The following is a 19292-nucleotide window of genomic DNA, read 5'->3' as shown; positions in this document are numbered from 1 at the left end:
GAGTGCCAGTGATTACTTTCTTGCTCCGTATGTTTTTGTTTCCGTCGTTGTAAATATCATTATTTCTGTATATACATGTGCTATGTCATAACACGTGAATCAGTGTCCTACTCTCCGATACACAGAACAGATTGTTCTATCCTACCAGGAACGCAGACATACTCCCACTACATTTATATACCCCCTCTAGTGGCGAAAATATAAATTTTGAATGTGACTCTTACAAGCGACATTCTGAATATGTAAAGTAGTATAAATAAATGTATTCATAATACCGTAGGCCTCCGGCTTCAAGGTATACTCATTGTAATTACATAACATTTTACAGAGGACAATGTCATTTTACAGTGACTGAAAAAGAACAAGAAAATATGAAAAGAACATGAACTGTCAGACCAAAATAATTGTATTACGTTTTTTTGTGGCGAGAAAAATAAATTTAGAAATATTACGCAAGATTACTGCATTTTGTAATTGTAATAGCGATACAAATATGTAAAGTAGTACATTATTATTCAAACATTAAAGAGGTACAATCCATTACCTAATTAATATATGTTAATTTTTTGCAGGTTGAATACCCCCTCAAATGAACCAGGGTCAGTAGTCTTCAGAGAAATAAAGTGTTGTTGCTTATAAGCATACTGTTTTCTAAAAATATCACATGGAAAACTGTGATAGGAGTTATAGAGGGTTTTATTACTTGTACACCAGCTGACTGAAACTTCCATGAGATATGGTAATGAGGTATTTTTGCAGGAAATATGGTAATGAGGTACAATTCAATGAGATATGGTAATTTGGTATATTTCAGCAAGATGTATACTTCTAGGAGATATGGTAATGAGGTATAATTCCAGGAGATATGGTAATGAAGTACAATTCCATGAGATATGATAATGAGGTACAATTTCATGAGATATGGTAATTAGGTACACTTCAGCAAGATATGGTAATACAGTATACTTCTAGCAGATATAGCAGTAGCAATGAGGTATACTTCAGTGAAATATGGCAATATACTTTCATGAGATATGATAATTAGGTATACTTCCATGAGAGATGACATTTTACAAAGTGCATGGATGGATAAAATACAATGACATAAATTAAAATAAAAAAACGAAGTTTATTCTTAATTACATTATCTTTATACAAAGTACATGCATTAAAATATATACATAATTTTTCAAAACTTGATACAACACATAACATTTTTGAAAAATGGCAGTGGGGATTTATGCATTATTTAGCTAACACTAAAAATATAGTTATATCTTTCCAGGAAAAAATTAATGACTCCACATGTATTGAAGAATCATAAAAAATACTGTTTTTACATAATTTACACTACTCAATTTTTAAAAAGAAATTGAAATAGGGACCAGTGAGGGCGCTCTCATAGAGAGTTACACTTGCTGCTTTTCAATGCAATTCAAACATTCACATACTGTAGAATACTTTATTTTCGCTATTTTCGCTGAAGGGATGATTCTGTGAAAATAAAATATAGCGAATATACTTTTTTTCCTATATTTCACATAATACTCATCCAAAATCAGTGAAAATAAATTCCATACAAAACGCCCCAAAAGCCTTTTCAGCGAAAATTACCGGTAATTCCAGCGAAAATAAAGTATTCCACAGTATTTGAAGACAATTTTTTATCAAAATCAAGCGACTATCAATCAATCAGCACAATGTCTGAGAATGACAAGTTTGAAAAGTCTTTCTGAACCTTGATATGAGTACTATTTTTCCGAAATTACACAAACACAAGATAGTTATAACATTAGGCCCATTTCATGACAGCCAAAAACCTAGCTATATTTTTTAGCCCAATTCAAACAAAGTCAAAAGCTGGCAGTTTCTGCCATGAATTGAACTACATGTACTTGATTGTTATGAAAATAATTAGAGATCAGAGGAATCACTTATAAAACATCCTTGCATAGTTGCATTTTTTTTTAAAATGCTATGAATACAAAGTAAAACAATAAATGCACTATGGCCAGTGTTTTGTAACATACAGTGGTGTAAATGGTTATTGTTTAATAAGGAAGTATCTTTCGTTAGCGATGTAGGTTTCCATATGATCTACTACGAGACAGTGACCTGCAATAATAAAGGGAACACAAATTGAGAAGAAGGAATTATGGGCATTTTGCTTTCATTTGATGTGAATAAAATTGTACACATACCAGTATTGGAAGCAGTCAGGTGGCATGTATTGGGATGAACGAAGAAAGAAAAAGTTGCAAAACCACACTTTTTGAAAGAAAATCAAAGCCAGAAATAAATAAAATTCACCAAACACAGAACACAGAGGAGAGAAGGTGCAAGGAACAACCTCAGCTGACCAATGAGCATGTAATTTCTGTATGCAAACCCCACTCTATGGGTTATGTATCTAGTCAGAGCATTTCGCAAAATGGCTCTTTGTCAAGGTGGCATTCAAATTATGTTTCCCATGATGCATTGGTGAAATCAAAGGGATTGCAGAGCCATACTTTAAGGATAGTGCTATTCAAACATAGCATGCCTGTTTCCAGAAGCTAAACATCTATGAATCTGTCAAACATACAAAGACAAGAATGAAATAAATTTTCACAAAACTAGATTTGCCGCAAGTCTGATAACTACTTTTTTCGTTCAGTCACCCACAGAAATAAACCTGCAATCTCCTGATCACCAGCCCTACTGCCACACATCAGGTCTGTGTTACTGCAATTCAGACATGCGAACACTGTATACTTACGGCTTACTCATCCTACTGCTGGCTGAGCCTTTGATTTTCGGCACTCTCCCTGCAGGTAGTGATGTTATATCGCCTGATGATAAAGATCTATAAATAGAAAAAATAATAATAAAACATTTACAACATAACTCATTATAATGTTAAACTTAAATTAAAAATGAATTAACATTTCTAATATGAACACCAAATTCAAATAATGCAACATCGATATACATCTCTAACAATACTAACCTTCGATGACCCTTACGTTTTGAAGCTGCAGATTTCGTCATCATCATGTACGTAGGCTTTAATCTCTTAAATCCTGACGGACAAACAAATCAAAGTAAGACTTACATAATGCTGCCAAGCAGTGTGTCCTCTTTATAGGATTTATTTTGTAGTAGTGCCCTTTACAGGACTGATTTTGTAGCCCCCCCCCCTCCCAAGTCAAAATAGAATCAGTCAGCTTCAAGAAATAAAAGGAATTTGTATGCGACTGAAAAGACTTGAGACAGAGACAAAAACAGTGTGTATGCCCAAATACCAGAAATAAAACATCATTTTCACCACCATTTTTGACCCAAAATGAACACTACTATAAAATGTTGATAGAATATTTATTCCATTAAAATTTGTATTTGTATACAACAGGGAAAAGATTATTTTAGACTAAATTGGCCAACTTTACCCCCAAAAGACTCGTTTAATTTGGATGAATCAAAATAAAACTTTAAGTGCACTCCATACCATAATACATTGTCTATGTAAGAAATATTTATGATTTTGGTTCTAGCATTTCAGACATATGAATGCACGAAATGAAAGACAAGCCCAAATTGTAAACAGACTTTCAGATGAGAGCTAAAATACTTACCAAATGCAGAAGTGGATTTGTCAGGCCTTGTATTACAGGCATCCTTTTTTTCCCTGTAAACATTATGGTAAATTAAGAAACGTCAGTCAAAATAAAGAAATAAAATTAAGGTGTTTCTCTGATTTTTATTTTTAATAAAACATTTCCTGTGTCATTAGTGCCAATTTGTGATGGCCATCATTCAAATGAGGACACTGAACACATATACCGGTACTCTATATACATGTACTGGCATTGTACATTGTAAAAATGGTCGCAACATTTCATTTCAGTCACTTATTAAACTTAAATTAAACTTCTGAGTTTACGGTACAAGATGGCAACTTACAGCGGGTCCTGAACAAAATGTCACTGACCTGTTACTGATGATTCAACCCTGATTTGTTTTTATTGCATATTATGTGATATTAGTCTTGTGTCGGGTCACTTTGCTCAAGTTATTGGTAAGTTTATGTGGTTATCATTAAATCACAGCTATTGTCACTTTAAAGCGCGGTGGTCGTCGCGCAGCGCGTGTTCGAATTTCATGTAAATAAACAATGTATTTTACACGCGTTATATACGTCGCAATGAGTCCCATATCGAACAGGGCGCGACACGCCCTTTAATACATTTATAGGTGTGACAGGCTGATAATCATCACAAATAATCAGCAAACAAATCTAAAACATGCCAATATGTATGTATACCTCCAATTAAACATTAAAGTCAATGACAATTCTTACTGTTTAGATGGCATTATTTCAACATCCAAGTTGAATGGAACTGGGGAATTGCTGATACATGACAATGGAGTCCGTGGTGAGACCCTCTGTGGAGTGCTTACCACCTGTGCGTAACTCATCTTCTGACCTGATAAGAGTAAGATGCAAAAGATTAACCATTTATTACTTACATTGAATTGACAACATTGTACATTTAAAACTCATGCAAGATGCCGGCTTATCAAACTCACCACATGAAGCCATTATTTTTTTTCATCTTTGTATACCATGGTTTGTCAAAATATTATAATTTTTAATCCATGACAATATGTCATTGGATATCATATTGTGAATTTATCACTATACGACAACAGACATCAATCGTATAAAACATCAGCCGATACCCGTGACAAGTTCACCATGTTTTTACAATGTTGCGGGCATAAAAATACTTGTAGCAAGTGCCTAGTGACCATTTCAAATAACAGGGAATGGAGGGTTGTTAAATTTACAGACATACTAACCTGTACCCACTGGGGATCCACAAGTAAATGTTGTTGACAGGCTATCAGGACTTGTTAAGTCACCACTGGCAACAATATGAGGTGGCACACTAGGTGATAAACTTGGTGATCTTAAAGGACAGACTCCCTCGATAGCAAAGTCAGAGTTCCGTGATAAACTTGGCAGAGATGTGGCAACTGTTGACTGGTTCTTCGAGTTCTGTGTTTTTGTGTACACATTTACCATTGAGAATCTTGTTGATGACGAGGAGTGAACATTAGTGGTATCATTAATTGTATGCACTGCTTTGTTGAACGTGTTTGACCTTTGGAGTCGTGACATAGATGACCTCGTGGCAGTGTTTGTTAAATTGGACGCTTTAGAAGAGCGTGCTGTGTTTGATGTTGAAGGCGTCCCTGAAGAGAATGCATCAACAGATGCAAGTCGTGACATCATGTTGCTGGATGATCGAGAGGATCCCATTGCCAACGAAGTTGCAGAAGCAGATCTACTGGGATAGTTACCTAAAGCCAGTTCAGCTGCTGAAGTACGAGGTAGTTTTGGTGTCAAGCGTTTGGCCACATCGGCATACGAGACTGAATCCAGGTGAACTGGCGGCTGCTTTAATGTAGAGACGCAGGAGCTATCGACTTCATTGTTTTCTTTATTTGGAATGCCAAATCGTTTTGGTGTGTGTGATGCATTTGTTTGTGTAAATATCCTAGATGGCCCCTTGGATGCGCATACATTAGTGCATGCAGAGTTATCTTTTTTCACTACTCTTAATGCAGAAATAGGACTACTAGCAGCTGTATCTGAAAATATCAAAAGCAAAAATATTAAACACTAAATTACAGTGTACCACAATTTACACAAGGTACATGTGTATGTGCATCTTGCATTATTTGGAAATGTGAATTCCTAATATGGACTGATTTGGTGCATTTCCAATATGGCGAGCATATTTAAAATCAAAGAAAGCTTAGAAAGAACTCCCATGTGCTGAGAGTATTGGAGACACATTAAATATAATTCGAAATTACTTAGCTGAAAAGTAATTATGCAAATCAGAAAATTAATATGACCAGATTTGAGTGTAAAACTAATGAGGTCTGCGCAATGTAACAGAAAATCTATGTCTCCAAGTTTAATTGAAATGTGATTAGAACCAAAAAATTATGAATTATTATGCTTATTAGGGAATTAATATGAACAGATTTTTACCCCAAACTAATTAGGTTTGTACATTGTCCTAGAGCATCTTTGTACTAAGTTTCATTGAAATGGAATAATTAGTACCGTGAAAACTCCAAAACTTCGACCCCTCTAAAAAATCGACCGCCTATTTATTTGCCGGGTTTCGGTGTTTTATTTACCTCCAAATTTTCGACTCCACTAAAAATTGCCGACTCATTCTTATTCGAAAATTGCGACCAGTTTTAGTTTTCCCCCAAACGAAAAAAAAAAACCGATGTGAGCGTTCAAACGGGACCTTCCTCAAAGGCATGAATCCGGGTTTCTGATTGACTGAGAGATTTTTATTTTATTGGTAACGAAAATATATTCTAAATAAACGAAGTTTCAAATAAAAACGAACACAAAAACCTCGGCATGCTGCGTTTCTGAATTGTTGATTATTACTGTACTCAGTAGTGATTATAATAATGTACACAAAATAAATTTGTTGAATGGTTATGAAATACAAATAAAAGTCAACTTAGTTTCATCGTAAGCGAATGATTCCGGTCTCGTATAAACGTTTGATGCTGTAGGATATCCGCCATGTTCTCTTAGGTCAAATAGGTCAAATCGCTAATTAACCAATCAAAAAGCTGGATGATGCCAACGTGTTCAAATTACCATAGCTTATTTAAATATGTTAATGTTATTGAACGCAATGCGGAAGAGATTGATGTTGTAGTACGATATTTTGGCTTGGATTTTGATGCGAAAACGGCATGATTTTTTTTAAATAAAAAAATTAGTTGTTTTTAAAAAATAAACTGGTCATCTGAAGAATAATTTAACATTGTTCACAGTGATAACAGCTCATTCTCGAAAGGAAGCTTACCCGCTCACGCTAGTCACGATAAAAATCATACACGTGTACTCTTGAATAGAGAGACGTCAATGACTACGGAAAAACTTAGACTCTATTTTAGCCGGCAGGATTGATTGAAATGTCCGAAAAATGACGCCAAAATACACCTTAAAAGTCCCATTTTATTTTCTTAAATCCCATTTTATTTTTTAATCCAAGGGCGAATTTACGGCAGAATTTGGTCCCTCAAATAAGGGACACGTGAGCTTTGATTCTAACCGGATACATTGCACTGGGTCGGGAGATCGTTTGCTAAACTTCCATGTATCTTTTGTCCAATGGGTACCTGTACTTCGAACATTCGCAAGTTTTCCTAGGTAGTGCGAGACAGCTTTGTCTTTTGACCTATTAGTTTTGTGCTGACCTCTTCTCCGCGTCTTGATGTTTTGTTTTGCTTGTCATAATACTCACTGATTGATGACTTTGTTTAGATTTTGAGTTACAACTCGGCCACGACCTTTGCTTTTACCGTGAAACATGAGGAAGTTTACGTCAATTGACGGACATTGCATTTTTTAAAAACTAATGAAGCACACTGTCTATCATCTCCATTTTTTTTTGCTGATTTCTATTCTGAAAAATTCGACCGTCCGAAAATGCACCTTAATTTTGACTCTAAAAACACGTCACATTTCTAACACCAATTATTTAAAACCGGTCGAAATTTTGGAGTTTTTACGGTACTTTAGATATCAGTGTGAAAGCTTAAAATTGGTTAATTATGCAAATTAGGTAATTAATATGTACAGATTTTAACCCACAATTATTCAGGTCTGTCTATTGTCCTACAGCATCCATGTACATTCATTGATATGTGATGTATAGTACCTGAGATATCAGTGTGAAAGTTGGTTAATTATGCAAATTAGGTGATTAATATGCACAAATATTTACCGGAAACTAATTGGGTCTGCATAATTCTAGATTCATTGAAATGTGATGATTAGTACTTTAGATATCAGTAGAAAAGCTGAAAATTAATTATGCAAATTAGGTAATTAATATGCACAATTATTTACCCTAAAACTAATTGGTAACGAAAATATATTCTAAATAAACGAAGTTTCAAATAAAAACGAACACAAAAACCTCGGCATGCTGCGTTTCTGAATTGTTGATTATTACTGTACTCAGTAGTGATTATAATAATGTACACAAAATAAATTTGTTGAATGGTTATGAAATACAAATAAAAGTCAACTTAGTTTCATCGTAAGCGAATGATTCCGGTCTCGTATAAACGTTTGATGCTGTAGGATATCCGCCATGTTCTCTTAGGTCAAATAGGTCAAATCGCTAATTAACCAATCAAAAAGCTGGATGATGCCAACGTGTTCAAATTACCATAGCTTATTTAAATATGTTAATGTTATTGAACGCAATGCGGAAGAGATTGATGTTGTAGTACGATATTTTGGCTTGGATTTTGATGCGAAAACGGCATGATTTTTTTTAAATAAAAAAATTAGTTGTTTTTAAAAAATAAACTGGTCATCTGAAGAATAATTTAACATTGTTCACAGTGATAACAGCTCATTCTCGAAAGGAAGCTTACCCGCTCACGCTAGTCACGATAAAAATCATACACGTGTACTCTTGAATAGAGAGACGTCAATGACTACGGAAAAACTTAGACTCTATTTTAGCCGGCAGGATTGATTGAAATGTCCGAAAAATGACGCCAAAATACACCTTAAAAGTCCCATTTTATTTTCTTAAATCCCATTTTATTTTTTAATCCAAGGGCGAATTTACGGCAGAATTTGGTCCCTCAAATAAGGGACACGTGAGCTTTGATTCTAACCGGATACATTGCACTGGGTCGGGAGATCGTTTGCTAAACTTCCATGTATCTTTTGTCCAATGGGTACCTGTACTTCGAACATTCGCAAGTTTTCCTAGGTAGTGCGAGACAGCTTTGTCTTTTGACCTATTAGTTTTGTGCTGACCTCTTCTCCGCGTCTTGATGTTTTGTTTTGCTTGTCATAATACTCACTGATTGATGACTTTGTTTAGATTTTGAGTTACAACTCGGCCACGACCTTTGCTTTTACCGTGAAACATGAGGAAGTTTACGTCAATTGACGGACATTGCATTTTTTAAAAACTAATGAAGCACACTGTCTATCATCTCCATTTTTTTTTGCTGATTTCTATTCTGAAAAATTCGACCGTCCGAAAATGCACCTTAATTTTGACTCTAAAAACACGTCACATTTCTAACACCAATTATTTAAAACCGGTCGAAATTTTGGAGTTTTTACGGTACTTTAGATATCAGTGTGAAAGCTTAAAATTGGTTAATTATGCAAATTAGGTAATTAATATGTACAGATTTTAACCCACAATTATTCAGGTCTGTCTATTGTCCTACAGCATCCATGTACATTCATTGATATGTGATGTATAGTACCTGAGATATCAGTGTGAAAGTTGGTTAATTATGCAAATTAGGTGATTAATATGCACAAATATTTACCGGAAACTAATTGGGTCTGCATAATTCTAGATTCATTGAAATGTGATGATTAGTACTTTAGATATCAGTAGAAAAGCTGAAAATTAATTATGCAAATTAGGTAATTAATATGCACAATTATTTACCCTAAAACTAATCAGGTCTCTGCATAGTCCTAAAGGATCTATGTACCAAGTTTCATTGAAATGCGATGATTAGTACTTGAGATACCCGTGGAAAAGCTGAAAATTAACTAATTATGCAAATTAGGTGATTAATATGCACAAATATTTATCGAAAACAATCAATCTCTGCATAGTCCTTGAGTATGTAAGTACCAAGTTTCATTGAAATGTAATGCTAACTACTTATATCAAATGCTGAAAATTAATTAATTATGCAAATTAGGTAATTAATATGTACTGATATTACCATAAAAACTATCAGGTCTGTGCAGTGTCGTATGACATCTATGTACCAAGTTTCATTGAAATGTGATGATTAGTACTTGAGATATCAGTGGAAAAACCGAAAATTGACTAATCATTATGCAAATTAGGTAATTAGTATCCACGGATTATTACCAAAAACTAATCAAAACCTAGCATTAGTTCAGAGCATCTATGTACCAAGTTTCATCGAAATCCAATGAGTGGTTGTTTAGATATCAGTGGAACAGTCATGGAACCACTAAAAAATAGCTAATTATCATGCAAATTAGGTAATTAATATGCACAGATTTTTACCAAAAATTAATCAAATCTGCGCATATGTTCAGAGCATCTATGTACCAAGTTTCATCAAAATCCAATGAGTGGTTCTTTAGATATCAGTGGAACAGTCATAGAACAGCTAAAAATTAGCTAATTATCATGCAAATTAGGTAATTAACGAGCATGGATTTTTACCAAAACCTAATCAAATCTGCGCATTGGCCCAGAGCATCTATGCACCAAGTTTCATCAAAAACCGATGTATGGTTCTTGAGATAGCAGTGGAACAGTCGGACACACATACACACACACACACACATACACACATACACACATACACACACACATACAGACACACTAACTGCAAAGACTCCCATTTTGTGCTTCGCACATGGGAGTCAAAAATAGGGAGACAATTCTGGGCTCTATACACAGGAAGATGTATAATAATAAGATTAATAATAATAAAAAGATGACTCTACCTTAAAATACATTGTCTGAATCGCATGGTTTCATAATCGTGATGTAAACCCCCCTGCCCCCCCCCCCCCCCCAAAAAAAAAAAAACAGTGCAGGATTCAACTGTGAAATCACATATTTATGACCTTGGAAGAGCTTTCAAAACATGCGGCCAATCAGATTTGCCCTAGCATATGGCAATAGTTATCGAACAAAAGTATTTACCTGAACTGTCTTCTTCGTTCCTTGTTTTTCTTCTATTGCTCCTAGGAACTATAAAAATAAAGGAAAGTAAATTCTGGTAAGGGTTGGCTTTCTCTAAACACAGTTTTTGTCAATCAATATAATTGATTACATTACATATGAAAACACATTTCTGTTTTTGCAATGCTGTTCTGAAGGTATAACAGAGGTTGTCAAAACATGAGATGAATACTAGGGTATCCCAGAAAGTAAATCTGCTGAGATACCAGGCACAAAGAAAGGGTCCCAGTATGCACTATTTATATAAATACAACTTTGAGATAAATATTCACAAGAACAAAAATGACATAAGATCTATTACTTAATTTGCAGTGATTTGCAGAGAAATTTCACCTGTAGTGAATCATTATAGAAGTTTTTGGTTTAAACATGCATAGGTATTATTTTAATGATTCTATTGGAAATACAATAGATGCTAAAATTCAACAGTGAATTGCAGACAACTTGTGTGCCTGACAAATAAAAATACATGTACCATGTATGCATTCACAACATGAATAAGTTATTTCTTGAAGACTGAGCTCTATCCATGATGAACAAAATAAGTGCAGATCAATAATGGTGTGCAAGGATCTTTGAAATCTGTTTCTTCTCTCAATTTTATCAGACGTGACCGAATAGTAACAGAAATAGAAACCATCTGTCTTGCTTGCTTAGGTCAACTCAATGGAAGGTAACATGAATCCTTGGAGTTGAGTCATCCACATGTAGATATATGAATGCAACTGTGTTAATCTCACTGGAATTATGAAGGATTAGTAATATTCGATATATGGATTGAGATCAATAACGTAAACACAGTATTTGTTTGCAAGTGCCTTCCATATCCGCTACCACTCGTGTTGATATCAGTGCGATACAAGGGATGGACGTGTACATACCAAATGGGGATGCTGATGCACAACTCAATATTGGAATGTTGAATATTGCTTCCATATTGGTGTTAACAGGTGCATTATTGTCTTCTCCTTCTGAGTTATTAGGTTGGTCTGCCCACACTACTTCACGAGTTCCTTCCAATGACTTCATAATACTCTCATATTTGTCAACAATATCATATGTAGCTTTATCTGACCCTTTAAGAATGAAATGTTGCTCTTGTACTAACAGCAGAAGACTGTGAATTAATCTGTAATATACAGAGATTGTCAGTCATCAAAACATCAGAAAGTATTTTGACTTAAAATATGCAAGATAATATGCTATATTCTATGCTATAATTATAATATTATTATAATATGCTATGATTATTCCTATAATTCAGAATGTTGGTAGAAAACCGATGTGAAGATATTTTTTATGTAGTTTACGATATAAGACTTTGCTTGGAACTGTAATGCAACTATACAGTTTAAGACTGCATTAAACAGTGCGTAAAACAGACAGTAATGTAACAAACGTAATTACTGACATACAAAATGCATAAATGTAATGGTAATCTCATACTTAATTTTTTTACAAGCACATGGTTATAAGTTGCACAGATATTGGAGCATATTTGTACACCAGTACATTGTATGTGGGTGTACTTGTACAAAGCAGGGAAATGTATGCAGAGAAACACCCAGTGAATCACCACGTACCTTTCAGATGACTGCAGTTCATTATTTTGTCCTTTAATTACTTTTTTTAAATGTTTTTCCATTCTTTTACGGTCTTTGAGTTCAACAGCAAGATGTCTCATTCTCAGAGTTGTCCTTAGTATCTGTAAATTGACATATACACCTTACTATACATTGTAAAAGATTAGCTGAACTTTTCTGTATTGTAACCATAGATACCTATCATATCATTGAATTCACTACATTGTGTTGAAACATCCTTCATGATCTCGTAAATTGTGGGACAAATTTATTATTTGGAGAAAAAAAACGTTATCTGCAAAAGTGCCAATTTGGGGAAACAACGATCTGGGTTGCGTACTGTTTCAAAGGTTTGATTGTGGAATTATTAAACATACTCCCCATCTATGAAGTCTATAAAAGTTGCAGTCCAAAACCTTTGACCTTAAGGTAGCAGCCGACTAATAAGTTCTGGGAAAATTGCTCACAAATCGCATGACAATGTTCATTGGTTTATTATGTACAACCATGAAGCTATTGACACATCTAAATAGCATTTTCCAATGTGTGCCGTTTTTTGAGAAACTTATCTTAAATATTTTTCAAAAATTAATATTTTTATAATAATTCCATAGAACACAATGTTAAAAGAAAATTACCATTTTTCAACACTTTTTAATACCCTGATTGTTGACAACAATAAATACCAGTACCCCATCATTACCAATACCGGTACATAATTGTTCAGCCTATCACACCAGCCTACATACATTTTAAAATTCTACTTTAATACGATCACTCATTTCCCAATGCTCACTAAAACTACTTACATCGGGCATTTCTCCATTTGTACCAAGCATGGTCATTTCTTTCTCCAGTTCTTCTAACTTGACAGAGTTATTCTGCATTCTTGTGTCCACCAATATTTTCCTCTCTTGTAATTTACACTGTCTATTACGGGATGCTGAAATAACTCGTTCCATTTTAGTCGTTACCTGAAAACAATTTATGTAGATTTGGTTACTAGAGTAGAGTATGTTACGCCAAGACTCTATTAACAACTTTTTGAAACAGAAAACCCAATGTTTGTGACCTAATGGCAAACATTAACCCCCCTCCCCGATTTTGACATCTGTGGAACACAGCTCCACTTTGTTCAACCCCAAATAATACCAATAGATCTAAATAATATTAACTGGTAATAGTAATGTAAGGTACAGTAAAACAGATCTAAGGGTGCATAAACCTCCGTATTAATCATCAAACAGGTGTTTATAAGTTTGGACCTGCTTAAAGAAGAATGCTTTTCACTTGTGCACAGATTTTAAAACATAAACTGGATATTGTATTTCAGAAAGGTTATTACAAATAACTCACACATTGTTCATGGTTCACCAGGTGAAGTCTTTCTTTATGCCTTTCCTTTCTAGCTATTTTGACTGTCAAGTCTCGATCACAGGATTCCAGCTCCATCAACTCTCGCCTGATGCTGGATCTTTCAATGAATAAACTCATCAGAAGATCTTGCATTTTAACTATGCCTTCATCTTCCTTGCTGTTGTTTCCTTTCCTGGCTTGTACATTGCCTTCTTCATAGGATTTTAGCTTCACTTTCAATTCCGTAATCTGAGAAAACAATGATGTTAACATGAAAAATCTAAAATTTCACTTCTCATCAACAAATTTATTATTTATCCTGTAGTTTTTCACAATTTATTGGTTTTTAAAAATTCTGAACTTCTAAACATGAAGGGTGTATAAAGAGTTTAAAATAGAAACACATCTATAACTGTTTTAATATACAAGAAAATTCAATTAAAAGTGAAACAATTAAACCAGCCTAAATTAACCATTTTTTTCTATGTTTAGAAATTTGAGCTTCTTGCTCAATTTATTTTTTCCCTATATTGTTAGTGTTAGTTATTTTTTTATATGTTTTCACAATGCATTACTTTATTGTACTTTTCATCAAAACCTCATCCAATGGATGTTAATCTCATGATGCCATATGCGAAATGTTGAAGTGTCTAACACGAGTAATGTCACGTGAAAAATATGGCTGTTGACATCGTTAAATATTGTGTTTTGATGGAAACCCAACTAGTAATTGTAAGCCAACTACCGGATATGTCAGTTCAAATTTGTTTCCGGTTGAAGTGAAAATTTAGCAGATATGGAGGAAAGGGCAGCACTTACAAACACTGTTGTTAATGACAACTATTAAGAAGTGATTGAGCACACATTCAATTTCCTATTTATCACCAGCTAGATTACAATAATATTATACACTCACCTCAGTTCTCAACTCTTGAACAATTTTCACATACTTAGTCACATGAAAATCAACACTAACAACATTGCTCTTCAACTGAAACAAAACAAAAATGAATATAAATACTACAGTAACAATCCAGTACAAAATAAAATCTTTAAAAAGGAAAAGAGTGGTCTCACAGCAAGTCTCAAAAAGGACTGGAGCAGCAAATTAGTAATTAGTAAACTAATTTGCTGACTAAACGTATTACCTATAAAATTTGAACATTACCTTTTCTGTCATTACCAAACATAGGTATGTAAACTTGTTACTGTTGGTTGGCTATTTGGCTTAATCACAAGTTGCCAGCGAATTAGTAAACAAGTGTGCTAATTTCAAAAAAGTTTCACATATGTCATACTAATCTAACTAATTCTGACAATAATATCATGAGCTGCTCATGTCATTAGATTGACAAGGAACTGAGAATTCCTGCACTGCCGACAACTGATAGAAGTAACAAGATCAACCCTTCTCTATTTATGAGTCGATTTTTTTTCAAAATTTTTTCCAATCACCTTTTACACGCACCGACGAACATGATAACAGTGTTGCACTATATCACCTCAGTGAAATTATGTCAGTAATGTACTTACATTAGAGCGAATATTCTTAGCTCTGTCTGCATACTTCAAAGTGTTATATGTGTCATCAAAAGTTAAATGAGACGGACTGAAATAAAAGAAAGCAGCTGATGTTGTTTGTTGCATACATAATCAAAACATAAAATTAGGATATCTTCGATTTTAAACAAGATATGCAAGTTCCTTCAGAGTAACAGCTTTTTATCACATTCAGTGTAATAAAGTGCTTATTTGGATATTAAACAGATATGTTAGTAGAAAACTGTCCTTCAGCACACACTGCATTTAAATTTGTTTTGACTATTTACTTGTGTGGTAGAACAATCAGCACATATTAACATTAGAATAAAAACTAAATTGTATAACACACCATAAGTACAAAGTATATCTAATTTGATTACCTGACTGCAGCTATCATGACAGTTCTACAGTTTCCACCAAGAGAGTCCTTCAACAATCTTGTCAGTTTACTGTCCCTATACGGTATATGCTGTCCTTTATTCTAAAACATAAAAACAAAAGTGAGCAATATTTCACCTCAAGAGGACAGTGTTGTGAGATCCAGTGTGATACTTCACTGCAGCACCAATTACATGTATATATAAATGACCAATTACCTTTGGGTTAGCCAACGCATTGATGCAATTTCCCAGAGCGAGCAGCGACTTGTTGATATTGGCGCCTTCTCTGAACCTTGCACCACGGTTTGTGGTAACAGTTGCTCTCTCTGAACCAGCTAAGTCAATCAGCGACATCTTGGCTACTTTCACATCGGCACTCAGCCCAGCTGTCCGGGCTTTCTGTCTCACAAACACCTAAATGTGTTTAATAGATAAACAATGGGACTCTATTACAAGCGACTCTCCAATAGAAGTGAACATAAATCAATCACTGCATTGTTTACTGGAGTATAAAAACATTGCTTAGTTTCACCGTAGACCTATCTATTTACACAAGTACATTAGCTACTATTAGAGTAAATATTGCATACATCCCGCTAATGATGGCTGTAACTCACAATTAAACTACATAAGAATAACAATGCAGTTTGCTATTACATTTATTTCAGTTCGGTTTACATACATTGATCTCAAGAGTCTTGTATATCATAATTGTTTACATTGTGTACTGCTAATAATTATAAATACTTGTACGACATCAACATGCATGTGATGTATTTGCTCTATTAGAAACAGAAGTGCACATACAGTAAAACAGGAAATACATTTATTACATGAACACCTGTCAATTACATGTATGTAATGAACACACATGCTACTAATAGAACAAATGTGGTCATACTTTTTATATCATCTGAAGAAAAAAAAAATCCCCGATGATGTGGACACCTTGGATTTATCTCTATGTGTTAGAATCGCAGCGTACTTTACTGGTATATTTTTGTTTAGCTTTGACTGCTAAGGGTTGTACCCAGCTATTTGTTTTACACAACACAAGTCTCCGACAGAAAAGTATCAAACAACTAGCATTTAACAACACTAAATGACTTTCATTTATACACACTATTCGTTCAAACAAAACAAGGCATGCATGACAAAATCCTGATTATGCAACTGCTACTGTGTATTCTCTTGTGTCAGGAAAACACATCACTGAAGCATGATACAAAAAATGACTGACATGTCTGATGAAGCCAACACACCAATTGGTACGGTAGTATTGATAACCATGCATACCTGAAAGACAGCGTGTGATCTTGATGACTGAGCATTAGCATCGGTAGGATGTTGTGTTCTATTTTGATTACCATATTCTAACATGTGCAATAAATCCTCGGCAGAGCTGGGTTGATGTAAAGACAGCCCAGACACCACCACTCCCTTTGTTGAATCTTCCCTTACGGCAAGGGGCATCCCAGGATTCAACAAATCACGAATGTTTTCATTGTAAACCTAAAACAAAACAAACATGCATGCATGCAGAGGCATCTAATCATTCAGAGAAAGTATGCAAATCAGCTGCATTTTCTACATAGTATATAACACAAACAATATCCTAATGTACATATATGAGCCATAATAAGGCTACATTTTTGTAAGCTCAGGGATTGATTAGCATTTGTACATAAAAAGTACACGAAAAGTACATAGGAATTATTTTGTGTATGTTTATAAATTGGCTAAAATAAGGGTATTTCTCTAATATTAGGGGCATTGAAAGGTGAATTTAATGTTAACGCAACCATTATTTGTCACATTATAAGCAATAAATTATTCTAATGTTGCATATTGTTCATTTATTTCCGTTGCATGTCTTCATTTGCTGTTACCTATATTCCCTGCAGCAGTTCGATCTGCGTGTTATCAATTTTCACAGATTTATATTTTTTTTGCAGGAGATTTTGCAGGCATACGCCCACCCCTGCTTTTTGGCAATTTTCCGTGTTCAGGACCCTGGGCGCTTACCCAAATAAATATGGTATATTACAGGGCTACCCCGTTGACCGAAGACTAAACTTATATACATGTGGCCTAGTGGCCTAAAAATAAATTTGGCTAATGGAATTACTGTATTGCTGTTTAAAGTTGTTTTAACCAAAAAAGGGCCCTGCTATTATTTTACATAGACCTTACAGAGACTAGGGTGTGAATTAACAAATGGTTCTTGTAAATTGGTCATTGCCATCAACTCAGTGCGTTCAGGTCAATTGTTTTTACACACTTGGGACAAGCACATGGATGAGCAAACTAATTTTAATTGATGTTCACAATGATCAGCTTAGTCTTAAAAGTTACTTACTTCTAGATATGATATAGCAATATTACATGTTTTCTCTTCTTTGATGCTATCAATTCGTTTATACAGCTCCACCATGGTATTGAACATTACACCAGGAGACTCTGGACTCCCTAGCATGGTGAAAGTTTTCCCAGCACCAGTAGCCCCATAAGCAAACACTGCAAGAGAATCACAAAATACTCGAGTGAATAATTTTTGCATGGAGTAAAAAAAATACTCATCTAGCATACTACCTTTAAAAGCTAACTGGGTTTTATTTTCTGTCATTCGAAACAGTCCCACCAAGCAACATATAAAGAATTGTAAACTCATGGTACATGTAGCTGCCAACATACCATGTATTCGGTGTTATTTCCTAAAGTATGAAGGTGTTGCACACACAATGTGTGTAAACTCCTGACGGATTTCTTCAATTGAAACCAAGTACTGTATTTGCAGTACCGGGGTATTAGTAGCGTATGCAATTTTAGGTAAACCTTTTCACCACTATTTCCCTCTAGTCATCACAAATTCACAACACAAAATAGTGTCGTTTAAAGTTTGCACTTTCTTTCAGAAGATTGGGCCAAAAAAAATATTAGAATTTTTTTAGTGAGAACTGAAAAAGGAATAAAATTTTGTCTGTTGGCTCCAAAATTAGGGTTTATTTCCGAAAATATTGAAGAATATATAAAAAAAAGTGCAGAAAAATTTAGGCAACAATGTCTGGTGGTGAAAAGGTTAAAACACAGTGAATATGATCAAAACAATGAAAATAAATGGTTTTCCAATAGTACGCAGTATATTACACACAATTTACCTGAGCAGTTATATCCATTAAGCACTCCATCAATAATTTCTTTAGTTGTATTCTCATACACCTCTTGCTGAGTTGATGAAGCATCAAAAACTCTATCAAAGGCAAATCTCATGTCCTTATTTTTCTTCTGAAGTATATTTCTAATACGCTTGCCATGGAAGAAGCTGTCGGTGGCTTCCTCCTTGGGATCAAAGACGAGAACATGTTCATCAAGAACTTTGACGACTGTCCTGGAATTGCCTTCTAGTTCTTGATTGTTTTCTGGACGGATTCTCACAACTACTTTGACATTACTGTTATTTTGTTCATTTGCAGAACCAGACAGTTGAGTCTGGCTACTGGATACCATTGTGTTTGATTTTCAAACCAGACTGGTTTTGATGTCTGTAGATAGCAATAAAATAAAAAATAAATCACCAAACCAATAGAAAGTGATTCCTTTCTTAATAAGCACTA

General features: G+C 34.4%; 1 protein-coding gene across 1 annotated transcript; it reads right to left on the bottom strand.

Moving 5' to 3' along the window:
- Nucleotides 1-1109: 1109 nt before the first annotated feature.
- On the bottom strand, nucleotides 1110-19188 carry LOC100369617 (kinesin-like protein KIF18A). The gene is made up of 18 exons (XM_085496454.1): nucleotides 18837-19188; nucleotides 18038-18195; nucleotides 16975-17190; nucleotides 15895-16092; nucleotides 15679-15779; nucleotides 15290-15365; nucleotides 14673-14747; nucleotides 13757-14005; nucleotides 13210-13374; nucleotides 12401-12522; nucleotides 11699-11946; nucleotides 10779-10826; nucleotides 4843-5637; nucleotides 4340-4466; nucleotides 3615-3667; nucleotides 2990-3062; nucleotides 2759-2845; nucleotides 1110-2115 (listed from the first exon to the last, which is right to left on the bottom strand). Exons 1-18 carry the CDS (start codon nucleotides 19183-19185, stop codon nucleotides 2073-2075), a joined length of 3183 nt encoding a protein of 1060 aa, XP_085352580.1. The 5' UTR covers nucleotides 19186-19188; the 3' UTR covers nucleotides 1110-2072.
- Nucleotides 19189-19292: the final 104 nt, after the last annotated feature.

This window comes from Saccoglossus kowalevskii, chromosome 1 (genome assembly GCF_978046115.1).
Source record: "Saccoglossus kowalevskii chromosome 1, keSacKowa6.1, whole genome shotgun sequence".
In the NCBI taxonomy this organism is placed as follows: domain Eukaryota; kingdom Metazoa; phylum Hemichordata; class Enteropneusta; family Harrimaniidae; genus Saccoglossus; species Saccoglossus kowalevskii.
This window is presented reverse-complemented; position numbering and strand designations above follow the sequence as displayed.

What these genes read in the sequence shown, in the direction of transcription:
- LOC100369617 (XM_085496454.1), bottom strand. Translation starts at nt 19,185, where the DNA reads ATGGTATCCAGTAGCCAGACTCAACTGTCTGGTTCTGCAAATGAACAA. An exon ending in TTCAAGAGTTGAGAACTGAG is followed by an intron (nt 14,006 to 14,672) that starts GTGAGTGTATAA and finishes TTGTTTTCTCAG; the next exon opens with ATTACGGAATTGAAAGTGAA. An exon ending in TGGTGAACCATGAACAATGT is followed by an intron (nt 13,375 to 13,756) that starts GTGAGTTATTTG and finishes AATTGTTTTCAG; the next exon opens with GTAACGACTAAAATGGAACG.